Source organism: Magnolia sinica, chromosome 7, assembly GCF_029962835.1.
Source record: "Magnolia sinica isolate HGM2019 chromosome 7, MsV1, whole genome shotgun sequence".
Classification (NCBI taxonomy): domain Eukaryota; kingdom Viridiplantae; phylum Streptophyta; class Magnoliopsida; order Magnoliales; family Magnoliaceae; genus Magnolia; species Magnolia sinica.
In genome coordinates, this window is record NC_080579.1 from 3,449,098 (window position 1) to 3,468,463 (window position 19,366).

The following is a 19,366-nucleotide window of genomic DNA, read 5'->3' on the forward strand; positions in this document are numbered from 1 at the left end:
AGTGTCTCCAATCCCCCAGCAAATGAGGCGTGGGGTTCTTCCCCACGGAAGCCGAGAAAAACTCGGACAGCCCGTCCTGAGTTTTTTCGACGGTTGGGCGGGTCTCTTCAAATCCATGGCAGACCGAGAATCCCTCTCTATCTCGCCTTCCCAAAAATCTCTCTCTCTCTCTCTCTCCCTCCCTCCCTCCCTCCCTCTCTCTCTCTCTCTCTGCTCTGTGAGAAGCTAACGGCTGCAGCGCCTAAGCTCGATTTTTCTTCGTCAATGGAAGCAAGAACCATCTTCACGGATACCAGGTAAGGGGCTTTATGTTTTTTTTTTTAAAATAATAATAATTTTTAATAATGGGGAACAATGATGTGTGGTGAAGTCCTATCCGTCCATCGCATTCGTACATTGATTTTAGGCCCAGGCATAAAAAAGTCAGCGGGATTGGGTGGGCCCCACATCAGGAAACAGTGGGGATAGAGACGCCCGCATACATTGTGCGTGGGTCCCGTCAGGAGACAGTGTGGATAGAGATGCCCACCCGGTTTGGGTGGGTCCCACGTCAGGAAGATAGAGAAGGCCCACCATATATTGTGCGTCGGTCCCGTAATTTTGTTTACATATTGCATCCGACCCGTTAATCTGGTTCTTCCCACCGTCATGAAGGAATGTGCGAAATATTTTCCTAATTGAATAGTCAGGTGGGTCACATTGCGATTTTAGAGGCTTTAACTGTGATCGCATGTTATTCTTGTATTGTTTGCTTGCATAGCATATAATCCAACGGTCCTATTTCAGATGCAAACCTGATGTGCACAACAGAGCTCGGGTGTTGCATGAGCTGTGGAGGACCTTTGTTGTAGAGGTGTCTATGATGGTGAATCCTTTCTAGTTATTTGATAATCTGGCTGTGTGATTCTTGATACACAGGCACTCAGATATTATACATGTTGCATACATGAACTCTAATTTAAGCGTCTAAATTGTGGAACCCGCTGTAACTAAGTTACAATCCCAAAAGCAGATTGATTGAATGATCCTAACCTCTGACTACCAGACACTTGTTGGCTGAAATAGGACCGTTGGATTATATGCTATTCAAGCCGTTTGTTAAGTGAGTCCCACTAGATTGAAACAGAGCCTCAAATATCTACCTGACTCAAAGGTTTCAATGGTGGGTGTCTCATTCTTACTGTTTCCTCCTGTATGGCCCACTTGGGTTTTGTATCTACCTGGCTTTGGGTTCACTTCTTAAAATGACCTGGCTCAATTGATGGAAGGAGTGGATGTTCTACAGACATCATGGTGGGTCCCACGACACTTTATTTTTATTTTTTCCTGTCCATGGGCTCTGAATTTCGTGTTTGTGATTCATGATGGAGGGGGCTAGACTCTTGTGTTAGTTTTTCACCATTTAGGAAATATTGGAGACTCATCCTTGTTACATGTGGCACTGATGTACAACTATCCAGACCTTCCAAATTGTGGGTCCCATTCTGGATGGAGCATATGATGTAATCCGGTTATCGAACCAATGAGGTTTTGATATCTGAGTCGCAAGAATGGGTGAAGAATATTGGAATAGAGACGAGCAAGGTGTTCCGTAACGGTAACAGTGGCCGTAATGGCCACCACCGTTACCTTTACGATACGGGGCATAGCGGCCGTTACGGTCCCAAACGGCCGTTACGGTCTCTCTAATTTATTTTTTTATTTATTGAAAAAACTCCTGAAAAACCTGTTTCTGCCCCGTAATGTTGATTAAAAAGTATGAAAAACCTATATATGTCCTGTAATAGACCATTATAGGGCTATTATGGCTTTTATAGAAGATGTAACGTGCCGTTAATGGCAATTATGGGTCATTTTTTTTCCATAACGGCTGTTACGGCCGTTACGACCCTATAACGTGTAACGGTTGCCACCGTTACCTTTATGTAACGGCCTTTACGGAACACCATGGAGACGAGGTGATTCTTGCAAGAATGTTGGTGTAGAGATGAATAAACAACTTAATTGAAAATGGAAACTTTTGCTTTGAAGGACTTGTGAGAGCTTACAAAAACTCAGAAAATTGGAATGATTTATCTCCTAGACCAACTCCCTTTTATAGACCTAAAAAGTGACACCCTAAATCCCAATGAATTTTTCATTAAGATCCCTACTATTAGATCGATTTCAAATCAATCTAATTGATCCAAGATAGTAACAACTCACATACAAAGATTCGACCCTATTGTAATGGCCTAAGAATAGTGAAACCAATTCTAATAAATTATCCCCAAAATCTTCAACCATATCAAAATCATGTCTCTATCTTCCAAAATAGTAAATGGTAGTATCTGACATTTAACTCCCAAAACTAACAATAGACAACCCAAAATTCAGCACATGTTGGATACCATGGTAGACCTTTGGCCTACATCAGTATATCTCTAGAATCACACTGATCAAGCAATCTTAACCATCCAAATTGTGGATCCCATTGGCTAGACTCATTGCGTTAGTTTCTTACCATTCAAGAATGGTGGTGACTTAGCCTTGTTACATGTGATGCTGATGTACATCTTCCGAACTGTCCAAATTGTGGGTCTAGATGGAGAATATCTCTAGAATCATACTGATCAAGCTATCTAACCATCCAAATTGTCGCTCCCATTATGGATGGAACATATCTCTAAAATCATATTGATTAAGCAATTCTAACCATCCAAGTAATTGGTATAAAGTGAATGTTTAAAAGTAAAAATCTGAGTGGCCCAAATATGAAGAGAATTCATATGGTTTAGAGTTTCTTCTCGGTGCAATATTTTGCTTATGCTTCATCGAGCAATTTGGATGATGTAATTACATTACAACCATGCCATGTATTTTGTAGGGTTGGACTACTCATGGCTCTACACTTCAAAAGGTTTATAGTTATTTGATATTATTCAAGAATATGATTTGATATGCAAGCACTATATACACGTGTGCTGTACATGTGTAAAAGTGACACACTTTTTTGAGATCCAAGCCACTTATTAAGGGCCTGTTTGATTTTCCAAATCGCATGTAAATGCCTTGGGAATTAGTAATTATTACTTCACCTGTTTGAAAATGCAATTGCACTTCTGTTTCGAAAAACGAGTCAAAAAGACTGATTTAAATTTTTGGGCCCCACAATAATATATATGATATATTTGTGCCGTCCACTTGATCCTACTCATCAAGTGGGGCACATTTTCTTTTGGCAGGTAAGCTTGGATCAAACCCAGACTTGAGTGGCTAGTAGTTTCCATTGAGCAACTTTCTTGAATTGGTGCTTGAGATGACAATTGCATGATAGAAATGGATGGGTTAAAATGAATGAGCAATTGTCCTCGTTCAACAAACACTTGTGGCTAGGTCTGTCAATGGGCTGAGCCAAGGTCTGTCCAAGCTCGGTCTGCAAAGTATTATGCACAACCTTGAGCCAAGTCCTGCCACTCACTTTGATATGGGCTGTTCCTTAAGTGTGCCATCATGCATGATATCTATACTACAATATAAAAGTCAATAGATCTTAGTGTTTTAGAACTTTTTGGTGACGAAATATCCCTCTTATTATTCTTTAAAAAAAAAAAAAAAAAAAACCCTCTGATTCCATGTCAATGCCCTTGCAAATCTGCTTACAAAATCCCCTTTTTCATTCGGAGGATCACAGGGGATTTATTTGATGCTCTCGGTGCATATGACGGTTGGAGACTTGGACAGACTGGATTTATTTATTTATTTATAACTATGTCATGTGTAGTGTTGAAGATTCACCGTTATTCTTTAAATGATGCATAAATAACAGAGTCTAGCTTAGGATTTGGGCACAGGGGGGCCTGAAGAATCCAAATTTGGTAGAGCTATCTCTCCACTGTGGATGTGGCAAGTGGATATATCAATCTGGACCATCCATGTAGTGGGACTTATTGTGGATGGCATGGTCCAAAAAAAAAGTGATCTATCAGAACAATTGTAGCCACCATAATTTTTCAAATTTTATCCAGTAGGTGTGCTACAGTTAAGAATTTGTATTTTCTGGCCTTGCTTTAAGGTCTATTGATTGGATTTGGGCACAGTGGAGCCTGAAGAATCCAAATTCGGTAGAGCTATCTCTCCACTGTGGATGTGGCAAGTGGATATATCAATCTGGACCATCCATGTAGTGGGACTTATTGTGGATGGCATGGTCCAAAAAAAGAGTGATCTATCAGAACAATTGTAGCCACCATAATTTTTCAAATTTTATCCAGTAGGTGTGCTACAGTTAAGAATTTGTATTTTCTGGCCTTGCTTTAAGGTCTATTGATTGGATTAGAATGGGCCATCCAAATAGTATTCTTTTAAACCATTTTGAGAGCTACTAGATGACTGGCTCCATTTATTGATTTCCTTACCATGACATGTATGGTGGAGATATAGTTCTACCATATTCCAAAGCTATACTCTAATAAGTAGAAGCAGCATGGGAGTTTGCCAAAGGAGAGATTGAAAAGGTAATTCATGGTGCCGATGTGGCATGTGTGTGAGATCTGGGCCACTAATCAGTGTGGCCTGTGCAGAGCTGCCTTCTTGCCTCAGGTACCCAAGTGTTTGATATTTTGTTTTCTCATGCAAGTGTGGACATGTATGGATGCCAAATTCCCATAAATGTGGGTTTTGCTAAGCGCATGCCTTTGCATGCAGGCACATGGACCAGCATGTGGGACAGCCATGATGGGCATGCACAAGATTGTATAGTGAACTGTTACTAGGTATTTATGAGAGTCCATTGCATGTTAAATGCAAGAGTGCATGGTAGTTAGTAGTTCATCACTCTCTTTTAGATGTGGTGGATGGTTAAAATATGGTGGTCGGCGATCTTAATTCAAAGGGTCTTCTCAATGGTATGATTTTATATTATGCTCCATCCACAATGGAATCACAGTTTGGGCAGTCTACAATGCATTCATATTTCCTACATGTCTGGGTGGATGAGTAACTACCATTTTCAAAACAGTGATGAACCATCACCATAGTCACTGATTGTGTAACCTCTTAAACATACTGTTCCTAATGAGAGGTCAGCAGTCAGCTACAAGACCTTGAAGATGCTAGCTTGATTTGTCTGCATGAGATTAAACCAATCCATTAGGTGTGCCACTCTGTGTTTGGCCCTGAGCTCAAAACCAGGCTGATCCAAAGTTTAGGTGGGCCACACCATCAAGAGTTGTTTGAGATGGGGAGGCTTACCATTAAAACCTTCTAGCTTGTGCATGGGATTCAACATGGTGTGCCTATGCCATCGAATCCATCCATTTGAAGTGCCCACCAAGATGCAAGGACTCCCAAAACTTAGGTCGGCTAAATGATGTGAATATAAAGGTCTTAGGCGTATTTAAATTGCTCCTTGGGGTGTCCCACCTAAGTTTTGGATCAGGATTTTTCATTGGATGCATGTTGAACATAAGGAGGCACACATGTACGTCTTGGATTCCACATACACATGACAGGTGGGCTTACTATTGCTCGAACTTGTGATTACACCATGTGCAATGCTAATGCATTTTACTACTATGACAAAAATGCCTATGCAACCTTAAATGGGCCGGGCTTGGGTAGACCTTAGCTCAGCCCATTGATAGCCTAGTGTTTGTTGAATCAAGACCCTTGCTTATTCATTTCAACCTGTACATTTTTTTGATAGGTAAGCTGGGCACTAACCTGAAAAAGAAGGGTCACACACTCTCCAAGCATCTCTCTCCTTCCACTGTTTTCTCATTTCACAACAAAAGAAAAAAGAGAAGAAAAAAGGACAAGGAAAAATAAAAATCCTTCAAATCTTTTCTGGATCAATGTGATTGATTTTTTGGGTTTTGAAGGGAGATTTTTATAGGGTTTTTGATGGATTCCAGATGTTGTAGATCTCAATCTTATTTTATTTCAATTTAAAATGCAATGAGATTTGAAATGCCATGCTACATTAAAGGCTTTGTGGATTTCTAAGGTTTTCATCCTCAATTTTGGAAGATTTCATTGTTCGAGGGTTTTAACCGATGAAATGAGAAGGAAAACATGCGTGTGGATGACTTTTAATTCGAGAACCAATGGAAATGCGGAGAAGGATGGGTTTCGTCCTTGTTTTCGCGGTTTGGTTTTGCATTTTCAGAGTGGCAGGGAGACCGAGGGTCCACACGGAAGAATTCTGCGATTATTCAGTTCTGGATTTTATAGAGATAGATGAAGATATGGTACGAACTTTCTTCAAATTCCAACCATTTTTATTTTTATTGCTAGTTAATTTTTCTCTATGGTGTTTTGATTTGCATTGTTTTGGTAGAGCACAATTTAGAAAATGAAAAATTTTAACTCTGGATTTTTCGTGGTTGCAATGATGATTTATTACATGATGGGATGAAACATATTCTCCTCTTTTATTTTAATAATTTAGGTTGTGTTAAGATGTTATTGGGGACAAGTTGGATCCAAAATCTTCCAGATCTGACATTATGTTAGATATCATGAGCTTGGGCATGCATGATTATGTAATTTTGGTGCTCCCTTAAGACACTATATTTTCTCTAGGGTTTATTATAATGAAATAAGGTTAATAGTATTACTTTCTAATCTCTTTTCTGGTTCTTACCAAAACACTCATCTTCCCCCCCTTTTTTCTTCTTCTTTATACGAAACATTATGGGGATTGATTTGGGCTAGAGAAAAGGGTGGAAGAATGGCATTCTACATAATTCAGTTCCAAAAGCCTGCTATTGTGACCAAAAGTAGAATGGATGGTATTGATGAAATATCAACATCATTGGTGACTCTGTCTACATTTATACTTAGTCTACATTTATACCAGTTTTCAAATTTTCAAAGATGTAATGATTCACCTGAGCCACACAAGTTAGCTGATTAAAGATCAACCCATTCAAGGGTCGTGGTCAACGAGCATATGGAACATTCAACTGTCTATATTGAAGACTTAGACTACTTTGAGGGTGTAGTTGATCTGATGGAAGACCGTTGTACTTATGTCCATGTTTTAGTGCCTGCTGTCCGTTCTCTGTAGGTTTGAAAGGATAAGGTGTTATTTCTTGTGGAAAGGAGCGGAAGACGAGCATAAATTCCACCTTTTGGAATGAAGTGTGTTAGCTAGTTCGTGGAGGAGGAACGGATATAAGGGAGCTCAAATCCAAGAACTTGGCTCTTTCATGAAAATAACTTTGGAGATTCAGGATGGAAGACAGTGGTTTATGAATAGTGATGATTGGTTGTATGCAATGTTTTAAATATCGACGATATCAGCAGATATATCCCACGATATATCTTGTATCCCACCTATGCAATATGAAATGCACAGATAGTGTCGATATATCCCACATGTTCGATCTGGTGAGCATTTTCAATTTTCGATCATTTTTTGTTGGGTTGAAATTATGTCTTGCAAATCCATTGGCCCTTCATATTTTGTCCATTTTTTTTTTTTTTTTTCAAAAATTTCCTTCAACCTGCTGTCGATTGAGACTAATTTCGAAGTATTTAGGAGTATTTGATGAAATGATCATCACATACACTATAAATTTCAAAATTTGAGTGCAGGTAATCCTATTTGGGGAAATTAGAAAATTTCCCAATTTCTCCCAAATTGGTTTCAATGTTGCACTCCATACATGTAATTAAGCATGTATGAGGGCTGATCTACTGATTTGTTAAGTCCTTGTCAATTTTTGAAAAATAAAAATCATTTAAGTTTGTTTCATATGTAGCCTTGTCTCATTCATATTATTCTTTCTTGTCTTTGGTTCTTTCTGTTTCTTTACCTTCCAAATTCTAGGAGGTGGTCTTCGATCAAAAGTGACGTGAAGCTATGATGGAAGAGATAGGGGGCATTAATAAAAAATGGCATGTGGGAATTGTTAGTTTTACCCAAAGGAAAGGAGCTAGTGTGGTTGCAAATGGGTTTTCACGGTAAAACACAAGGCAGATGGGTTTATTGAAAGGTATTAAAGTCGGACTTGTCTTTAAAGGGTGCACTCATATGGGATTGACTACAAGGAAATGTTTGCACCTGTAGCCAAGATTAACTCCATACGGGTTTCACTGCCTCTTGCAGCCAAATTTTCTTGGTCACTATATCAGTTAGATATTAAGAATGCATTTCTCCATGGTGACTTGAAGGAGGAAGTATATATGGCTCCTCCACTTGGTTTTAGGTTTGCAAAAATGAAGGAAAGGTTTGTTGGTTGAAGAAGTCTATTTATGGACTTAAATAATCTCTTTGGGTTTGGTTTGAGAGGCTTAGTATAGTGAAGAAGGGTAGTATTTGCAGATTCACGCTGACTACACTATCTCTGTGAGGCGATGGGGACAACCGATTACGGTTTTGATTGTTTATATGGATGATATTGTGGTGATAGGAAATGATTCCCAGGAAATTAAAAAATTAAAGAATTTTTTGGCAAAAGAATTTGAGATTAAGGATCTAGGACATTTGAAATATTTTTTGGGTATAGAATTTGCTCGATCAAAAGAAGGCATCGTTATATATCGGGGAAAGTATCCCTTAGACTTACTAAAGGAAACTAGTAAGCTAGGCACCCAAGCAGCTGATACTCCTATTGATCCTAATATAAGCTGAGTTGAAGTGAAGGGGAGTTGTTACTGAATAAAGGGATGTATCGGATGTTGGTTGGCTGGCTATTCTATCTTTCTATTACCTGATCTATTTTAAGTTATAACACATGCAGTCAGTGCGGTAAGTCAGTTTATGCAGATTCCATGGATCCTCACATGGAGGTAGTCGACAAAATTTTGAGATATTTGAGGACATCTCCTAGGAAGGGTCTTTTGTTTGTAGATCATGGCCATCTAGCATAGAGGCCTACACAAATACAGATTGATCTAGTGTAGTAGATGATAGAAAGTCAACTACAAGATCTTGTACTTATATGGGATGAAATTTGGTCACTTGGAGAAGCAAGAAACAAAATGTGGTTGTCTAAGTCTAGTGCTGAAGCAGAGTACATGTCTATGACACATGGTGTAGCAGAGTAATTATGGCTGAAAATTCTGTTACATGACTTGGGAATCAAGTTTGATGCTCCTATGAAGTTGTTTTGTGATAACAAAGCAACCATTAGTATAACACAAAATCTAGCATGATCGTACCAAGCGCATTGAAGTTAACATGCATTTCATTCATGAGCAAGTTATCTCTCAAGATCTTTGGTTACCATTTCTAACAACCGAGAATCATTTGGTTGACATTCTAAGGAAATTATTAAGAGAAAATTAGAATATGTTCTTAGCAAGCTGAGCATGACAAATATTTATGCTCAGCTTGAAGGGGAAATGAGGTTACAAGGGCTTTCTTGTACTACTAATACTAATAAGGTCATTTTCTGTAATATGAGTACTAGCAGGGTGTTATTTGTATTTTTTTTTCCAAAGTTGCTTATATAGGTAATAAGGAGGCTGATGCACCTATAGTTAAGCTCCAAAACTTCTCTTTTTCTTCTTTTCTTCTCCCCTTCTCTTTAATCTTTCTTGCTAGTTCTCTTCCTTTTATTTCTTCTCAGAATATAGCTGCCAGTGAGAGTCATTGGCATTATCATAATATGACTGTCAAATAGGAATGTTGATATTCTCATGAATACTGTTGATGAACTATTTGATATATTTGTGCAAGTATTTTACAATTAAGAAGCAACGGCCTCTTGTACAGATCATGTATTAATCGACTATAACTATAGGATACCCTATTCTCATGAGTTATTGCATTTATCCGAGTGATCCAAAATGACAAAAATCCCTCTTTCGCTTGCCTTTATCCCGATGAGTGGAAACCAAAGCCCTCATTTTCTGTTGAGCTGTAGTTTGAGTAAGTCTTGAATGAGCCCCTCAAATGGAAGACACAAATAAATGAATCATTGTTTGGGACCACTCAGATGATTGAGGGATTAAAGATCCCTCTCTCTATCAAGGCATTAGAGAGTCCTCTCTCCTCTTTCACAAAAAAAGAAGAAGAAAAAAAGACAGTTTCATAAACTTAATAATCATCATGGCTTGCCCATGTAAAGGAGCCCTTTTTATGTACAACAAATAGAGAATTTCCCAATTCTTCTATTTCTACTTTACCAATGACAATGGAGTTTCTACAATTTGCAACCAATCAAAACTGTTCATTGAACCCATCTTTCAGAAAAGAAAACCTCTTCATTGAACCTATTAACTAATGAAAATGAAGTAACCTAAGTACGATATGTCCCCAATTGCTATTTTTTCAGACACTTTGACATTCATGTGGGACCCGCACATAACTCATCCAATCCATGCTTGCCACAAGTCCTTTATCGACCTGTGTAGCCTCATTGAAAATTCCCACTTCCGACTAAGTATGGAGAGGAGGGAGAGTGCGTTGAGATTTTTGGATTTTCCATAATTCTCTTATAGATGTGCATTAAAACGGCCATAACTTGATCATAAGATATCAAATTTATGCATTCTTAGGCTCCATGGAAAACTGGCTCGGTAAGCTTTCAAACATGAGCAATTTCACATCATTTTGACGTAGTTCGATCCCCAAAAGGTGGGCTACAAGTTGCAGCACGTAATCTGGATAGTTAGTTGGGCTGTGGGGCCAACCAATCTGATGTGGGGTCTGTTGGATTTAAAATTTGATAGCAAGGTGTGTAAGCTTATGGTTCATGTCACACCCCGAAAATCGGAACCCGAGTTGGCTAGGCCCGAACCCGAATTTCAGGACTGTGAGTTGTATTTAAATAAATATACATCGCGATCCACATTATTTCATGCATTTTCAAGGCAATCAGAGCAACTAAAATGATACTAATCATTGTCATTAAATATTGTCCACTAATTAATCCTTGAATCTTTAATTACATTGACAAAAAAATAAATAAATTATAACAACATACATTGAATTTTAATTAATTTCTAAATAAATAAGGATAAAAGTCTTCAATGTTGCCCAACTGATTCTTCATATACAAATCCTGCAAAATAATCTATATGGGTGTGAGCACGACGGCTCGTAGGGTCACATCCTTCCCAAAATTGAAAACTCTATGTTAACACCAATACAACTCAATAAAATAAATAGGATCAATTACGAGTATTAAATCGGCATTTTACATAATAATAATAACAATTTGTATTTCATAATAACAAAATAAGATAATACAGTCATCTAAAATACTTTTTGGTTCAATCCAGGGCAGAGCACCCGTGTGTGTTGATCCTTTTAGGGAATGACCTTGGCAGAGCACCGGTGTTGATCCTTTTAGGGAATGACCCTCGGTAGAGCACCTGGTGAATAGACTTTTAGGGTAAATACCCAGGGCAGAGCACTCGTGTGTGTTGATCCTTTTAGGGAATCACCCAAGGCAGAGCACCCGTGCCGATCATCTCGGAAATGACCCTGGGCAAAACACCCATAAAAATACAATGATCCTTTTAGGGCAGAGCACCCATAAACAAATAGCATGGTGATCCTTTTGGGGCAGAGCACCCGTAAATTCAAAGACATTATACATCATGTAATAATAAGGAATTAATTGCAATTTAAGCACATAACGATAATTAATTGAAATCAATTAATAACTCAAATAAATTACCTTTATACTATGCAATTAAGAATCAAATAAAATAATCTGTAACTAATGATAATAATCAAATAAATTGAATACATAACAAATAATCAAATCAATCTATATATTAACCTAAAATTTCCAACAGGGAAGATCACCTACCTGCTTTGGAAAAATAGTGTGATGGGAGGAAAATAATTTGAAGCGATGCTGATTTCTACGTGTACTAACTTGGATTGACCAACTCTGAACTCGACCTGACTTGGGAAGTAGAACTTCATATAAATGCGTCCATCTCCATAAAAATCGGATGTTATAGAAGGATTTTCAGGTTAGCCCGTACTCGGCGAGCTAAGTTGCACTCGGCAGATTCAGTTAACTTGGTGGAATGGCTCGATATACGCTACCTCCACTCAGGATCTCTCTCTCTCTCTCTCTCTCTCTCTCTCTCTCTCCAGAATAGTTGCAAGGGATGCTGAAAAAACCGACAATGCATCATTGGGGATTGACTCAGTGAGTCATGAACTCGATGTTGAACCTTCACGGATACTCTCCCTTCTCCTGATCTCTCCTTTTCTTCTCACAATCATTCTTTTTATGATTTTCTCTATGGTTTTCTATAGATAGCATGAGAAATGGGGTATAAAATAATGTCAAGTGAGTTGGTGGGTTCTGAGTTGGAGAGTTGTGTCTTTCGCACGTTCAAGGAGTCGTAAAGAGAAAAAGAACGTGGGCATATGCAAACTTCTAATTGACTGTCATGAGGAGGGCTGCTGGAGGGCCGATGGCCATTGGATGAAGGATTTTGAATGGCTGAGATTGTGTGGAAAGACCTCACATGGATTGGGAAGAGAAGAAGCCATGTTATAAAAATGGAAGGCTTCCTTGCGAATGTTGAACTCGGGATGATAGGTGGGGTCCATTGAGATGTATGACGAAGGATCTAAAACATTCATTTGTTTTGTCAGGTTGAGATGGGTTGGGAGTTCAAGAATGAAGCAGATCTGAAACTCTGGTGGACCGCACAGTTGGAATCCAGGAAAGAGTTTTCAACGGATCGAATTACTTCAAGGTCCGAACATGATGGATGGTTTGGATTATGCTGTGGGTCCCAACATGACAAATGGTTGATGGTCACAACTCGGGTCGTGCGGGTACTGGCCGAAGAAGGGAGAGAGGAGCGGGAGTTAGGGTTGGTTACGGTGAGAGGAGTGACGTGTGTCAGCACGTCACTTTGTTTTGTTTTTGTTTTTTTTTTGTGTGCGCCCCACAGGAATGATGTGACAGATCCACACCGTTCATCAGTTTTGCTAGATGATGTTAGGACATGGGCCAAGAAATGAGGTAGATTCAAGGTTTAAGTGGGCCACACCAAAAGAAAAAATGGGATATAGTTCCCACCGTTAAAAAAACAGACGGGTTGTTGCATTTCAGCTCGTGATGATCTCTGTTGTTTGGTTTGATGGTCCAAGTTGGCCAAAACAAAGAAACAATCTCTGATATTATCAAAATATCTCCGATATTATCGTCATCTCTAGCTCAGTGATACTGATAACACTAGTGATACCGATAACACCGGTAGTATTAGAAAGTCCAGACATCAGCAATGTATTGGTAAGTATTGCTAATGTATCGATGTCGCCAATATTTTCAATTGTGTAAATTTCCAGGCGTTGCTTGTATTGCCAATGTATTGATATCGCCAATATTTTCGACTGTGTAATGACACTTGTATCACAAGATGGGAGCGTACTTGGCCAAATGGCAATGTCGATATCTATCTCTAGGCGGGCGTCTTACGCTGATCAAGGCCTCCCTATCCAATCTCCCCCTCTATTTCATGTCTATCTATCGTTGCCCCATTTCAGTTATCAAATCTATTGATAAGTTAAGTAGGGATTTTCTCTGGCATGGTAGGGCAGACGATCCAAATTGCATCTCATGAAATGGAAAGCCATTTGCCTGCAGTATCAGTCTGGTGGAGCAGAGGTAAAGAATTTGAAGCTAATGAATCAGGCCTTGCTCGGGAAATGGCTTTGGAGACTACGGGTGGATGATAGAAGTCTGTGGAACCAGATTATAAAATGTAAATACGGCAAATCAAAGTGTGGTTGGTGGTCAAAAGAACTGGCTGGGTATCTCACATTGGCCTTGTGAAAAGGCATCCTCTCCATGAAGGATAAGGTCCTTTGCCATCAGGTTTGAGCTTGGCAAAGGCGACAGAATCAGTTTTTGGGAAGACAGATGATTGGACTAAGTCCCTCTCAAAGTTAAGTTCCCGAGCATATTCAATCTTGCCCTGAATAAATCAGCATTAGTTGCTGACTGCTACTCCATGGACAATGGTAAAATGGTGTGGAACGTGCGATGCCGGCAAAATCTTCAAGACTGGGAAGTACAGGAGTATGTTGATCTTGTAGCCTATATTTATAGAGCGGTGCCTTCCCCCTCTGCTGAAGACGCCCTTCTCTGGGACCTAGACATATCTTAGGCGTTCTCGGTAAAGTCATTCTATAAGGAATTGGAAAAGTCTTCCATAATTCAGCTGCCCCTGTTTAATTTCATATGGAAGTACACGGCTCCCCCAAAAATCAGCGCCTTCAGCTAGTTGGTAGGAAACAAAAAGATTCTGACGATGGATAATTTGAGGAAAAGAGGGATGATTCTGCCTAACGTTTGTGTGTGCTGCATGAGAAATGAGGAATCTGTTAATCATCTCCTGATCCACTGCCCGTTCTTTCTTCCCATCTGGTCTGAATTCTGTGCCCAATTCAACGTCAGTTGGTGCTTCTTGGAATCGGTTGATAGTCTTCTGCAGGCCTGGCATGGTGTTCGGATCGATCGGGTAGAACCAGATTGTGGCAGATGGTTATTCTCGCCGTTTGGTGGTCTATCTGGGAAGAGAGGAACAATAGATGATGTTGTTTCTTCTAAGGCTAAGCATCGCATTATTGAATGGGCGAGCCAGTCGAAAGCTTTAAAATGTTATGATTTTAATTTCTTAGGGGTCTAGTCTGGGCTGCCTCCTTGGTAGCCCTTCTAGCCCTCTGTTTTTCCTTTCTTTCAATGCAATCGTTATCTTTCAAGAAAAAAAAATGGCACTTGTTTCACAAGTGTCTCAGCGATATTTCAATAATATCACCAATGTAGAGATATCACAGAAAGTTTTTTTTTTTTATTTTAATTTTTTTTAAATTTTTAAATTTTAAAAATAAAAAATAAAAATTCTATTTCAAAATTTTTTATGAGCACGTTGTTGTATGCAGTTTTCAATTTGTTGCTGCTAATATTGATAATATCTCAATATTATCGTTATCGCAATATGCTCGAAATCAAAACTACAATCTTTTGTTTCCTTTCCAGTTGTTGATGATTTCTTGGCAAAATATTGTGAGTTCGTTGATATTTTGCAATATTGATGGATTTTTGGATGGAAGTTTGGATGGATGATTGGATGCTTAGATGGGACCGATGGGATGGTTATACTTTTTCTTATGACGACACGCTTTTAAGCCCCCATTAAATGGAAACATATTGTGTATACATTCTTTTTGCAAATTTTTTATTTCTAAATATGCGAATGTGTATTTTAACATCTTTTGAAGTTTCACTGAAAACTCTAGAATTTTCCCATGTTTTCCCGCATTTTCGGTTATCAACGATATTATCAGCGATATCGATATTGTTTCCGTATCCCCGGCCAACGAAACTTGTAGCGATACCAATACTTTGAACACTCTGACCCTAGATGTCCTGCTTGAGGTGGGGCTTGGAGGTCCCAAATTTCATGATGGGTACAATCCTCCACAGCCAAAGATGATGACATCAGGTGAACAATTAAAATCTTGGCCCTTGGATGGTTCGATCACGGTTCATATAGAGATCAATGGTGGAGATAGGCATGGCCCAAATGCTGCGTGCATCACTTGCTCAACTTGTATAAACAAAAAAAACTAGGGTGAAAATTAGGGTGCTGCTGTACTACCTATTGGTCAAACATACATGACTCTCTCCTTTTGGCTCCATCACATGATGATCGTGACCATCCATCCCAACAGTTTGATTGTATATGGTCCACACTATAAAAATTTCAGTGATAATCACCGTCCATCTAAAGGGACAATTGATTTCCTTACATCATTTAGGACAGAGTGAAAAAGGAGAAAGGAATGGGAAAGGAAAAAAATGTATTATCTTGATTCATGATGCAAGTTATGGCATAAGTTTGGTGCGGGCTGCCAACCGGACACAACCATCCTTTGTTCGGGCATAATAATTATCATGGAAGTACCATTAAAAAAGGTATTAGCAAGGAAGTGATACATAATTTTTTAAAACTTTCAATACATAGGGTCATAATTCAATGAGGGGCTCCCCATGCGAGGGGGTGGAAATTACCACTGGATCAACTGTTAGATGGCCATTCATCAGGTTGGGGACACCGACATGACATGGACCAAAAATAATGTTGGTCCGTTGATCAAGCTGGTCACACTTGTATTAGAAAAATGCACGGGTAGATAAAGTCCAACTGTCCAAATTCAATGTTGGTATATGGCATGTTGGCAGTGCACAATACCTAATGGGTGGCCAGATCTCTGATTTGTGTACCATGTGACATTGAAACTAGGCCCCATAGGGGAGCTGTCACGCGGGGCCCTCATTCTATCAAACACCCTTATACATATGCTTATTACAACTATGATAGTTAGTGTAACCAGTGTTCGAAATATCGATACTATCGGCCGATATATCGGCAGATATCATCGTTATCGTACCCCTGCGAGACGATACACTCGTGATAACCCCCGAAAGATACCAAAAAACCCCAAATTCCAGATATCGGTTGATATATCGTCGATATCGCACGATATTTCGACGATATCGCACGTTTTCCTCTCCATTATTGTCGGACATCGACGTCATCATTTGAAAAAATCGGAAAAAAAATTAGAGGGTGGATTTCGGTACCTGTAGAAGAGATCTCCATGATCGGAAGCTTCCATTTGGTGGGCCATTCGAATTGAAGCATCGTTCTTAGCTTACCGCAAATAAAATCTCCGATTTTGGAGAGAAATCCGAAGACATCCTCACTGATATGATGCGATTTGGGAGAAATTTTAGGGTTCCGGTTTCCGAAACCCTCTCTGCGTAAAAATAAAGGTCGTTCGGCTTGTTTTATCGAAATCGGGTACCACACACCACCACTGTGTGGACGTCACCAAGTTCTGTGGGTCCCATCACGAGGTATGTGTTATATCCAGACTGTTCGTCCATTTGGTGAGCTCTTCGTAAGGCTTTAGCCGAAAAATAAGACAGATCCAAAGATCAACTGGACCACACTGCAAACAGCAGTGGTGGATTGAACGTCTACCATTGAAACCCTTTTGGGGGTCACGGAAGTTTTGGATCAATATGATATTTATTTTTCCTCTTAATCTAGGTCTGTGTGACCTAATTAACAGATTGGATGGAAAATAAACATTATTGTGGGCCCTACGAATGTATTAATGCTGAGAATCAGTCCCCCACTGCTGTTTGTGGTGTGGTCCACTTGACCTTTGGATATGACTCATTTTTGGGTTCATGATCTAAAATGATCTCTCCAAATGCATGAACGGTGTAAATATAATAAAATGCATTATTGTGGGGCATGTAACTTTGAAATGTTGGTACAACTTGAGCTCGAGGAGCGTCAGCGCCGGACGCGGATTGCGTACTGAGTAACTCCGTACGCTTAGCGTACTGAGTAAACTCTGTGGGGTCCACCATGATTTAAATATGTTACCCACTCCGTCCATCCATTTTAGGAGATAATTTGAGGCTCTAGCCCGAAAACGAAGTATATCCAAAACTCAAGTGAACCTCACCACGGGAAAGAATGTGAATTGAAATTCTACCATAGAAAATTTCTTGGGGCCCACAAAAGTTTTGGATCAATCTGTTATTTGTGTTTTCCCTTTATTCATGTCTGTGTGATCTTATGAACATGTTGGATGACAAATAAACATCACTGTGGGCCCTATCAAGGTTTCAATGGTGGAAGTCATTATTCCCACTGTTTCCTGTGGTGTGGCACACTTAAGCTTTGGGGCATTCTTCAATTTTGCAGATCAACCACTAAAATGAGCTGGAAAAACGAATGGACGGCATCGATAACTCACACACATTCACGGTAGCCCCAACTGAGTTTACTCAACACGATAAAAGGGTACTGATACGCAATCCGATTTCGTCCGTACACGGATTTCCTGCTAAAGCCTTCCGCAGGAAGTTCCTGCGCTTGAAACCTTAGTGGGCCTACTATGATGTTTGTGAGGAATCCACTCCGTCCATCCGTTTTGTGAGATCATTTTAGAACGTGGCGTAAAAAATGATTAGGATCTAATACTCAAATGTGCCAAAAATGTGAGGATTGAACATCCACACTTGAAATATTCGTGGGGCCACATAAGTTTTGAATCAGACTAATATTTGTATTTTCAATTCATCCGTGTAGGAATAACGTTATGAATGGTATGGATGGCATGTTAACATCACTGTCGACCCAGGGAGGTTTCAACGGTATTTTTGCTCTCGAGTGCTAAAATGATCTCAAAAAACGGATGGACGAGGTGGATTTCTTACAAACATCACAGTGAGCCCCACCTAGGTTTCGATCTAAGGAACTTGGCAAGAAATCTGCTTACGATCAGCGCCCCACCCCCACCCCCAGTGTGGTGGGAAGTGGATCCCCTAGTGAGCAGTGTACTTTGTAAACTTTGTGGGCCCACTATAATTCATGTATTTTATCCACTCCGTCCATCCATTTTACCAGATAATTTTATGGTTTGAATGAAGAGAAAAAACTATTATTAGCTTGATCCAAAACTTTTGTGGTCTACTAATGGTCAATCACCATTGTTTCCTATGGTATGGTCTACCTAATTATTGGATCTATTTTATTTTTTGGATAATGTCCTGTAATGATATGGAAAAACGGATGGACAGGGTTGATACTAAATATAGTAGTCTTAGTTTAATCGGACAGGGCATAGCTTAGGACCCTCTACAAAGGAAATATATTATGTACACTTCTTTTTTGAAACTTTATGATTTAAAAGTGTGTATTAAAGGCCTTTTTAACAATCCCCAAAGTTTCATTAAAAAATTCAACCATTTTCCCAATGTTTCCCCATGTTTCCCAAAAAGTGCGATAAACTATGCGATACAAACGATATATCCCGTGCGATAACGGATATGTATCTGTATCCCAAGGGTGCGATACATTGTGCGATACCGATATTTCGAACATTGAGTGCAACACAACAATTTTCTAAGCCCACAATCTGTTTAGTGTAAATCATGTAGTCCATAAGCACAAACACAATCCATGTTCTTAGCCCAAAACATTTCTGATAACATAAATTATAGCGAAAACTTAAAATTAAGTTCATCGCAACAATATATACATACATATATATATATATATATATATGTATATTTTTTTAATTATCAAATTTCAATATCCAGTGTTGCATTGTTTAGCTTTGGATTAATTAATCTATTGGGAACTGATTGTTTTGACTTTTATTAGTTGTTCATCCAGATTCTCTAATGTGCAAAACATGTGAATTTTATTAGTAATAATTTTATTATTGGGTACATCGCACTTCAAAGTGGTACTTCTCATTTGTATCATTTACATTGCACTTCAAAGTGGTATTCTCATTTGTATCATTTACAAGCCCTCAACATGTTGAAGGATTGTTGGCAGTCTATCATACTGGAGTGTT

The 19,366-nt window shown here is 39.1% G+C and overlaps 1 protein-coding gene across 7 annotated transcripts in view; it reads left to right on the forward strand.

The window, feature by feature from the left end:
• The window catches only part of LOC131250866 (formin-like protein 3), a 28,525-nt gene continuing 9,159 nt past the window's right edge, over nt 1–19,366 (forward strand). Inside the window, exons 1-2 of one of the 7 annotated variants that reach the window (XM_058251240.1) lie at nt 1–296; nt 6,104–6,230. In XM_058251240.1, the coding sequence (XP_058107223.1) occupies nt 265–296; nt 6,104–6,230 (159 nt within the window). In that variant the 5' untranslated portion in view covers nt 1–264. Of the gene's footprint in view, nt 297–4,092; nt 6,231–19,366 lie in introns of those variants that run through there. The other 6 variants (XM_058251242.1, XM_058251243.1, XM_058251238.1 and 3 more) reach the window with 6 other exon arrangements.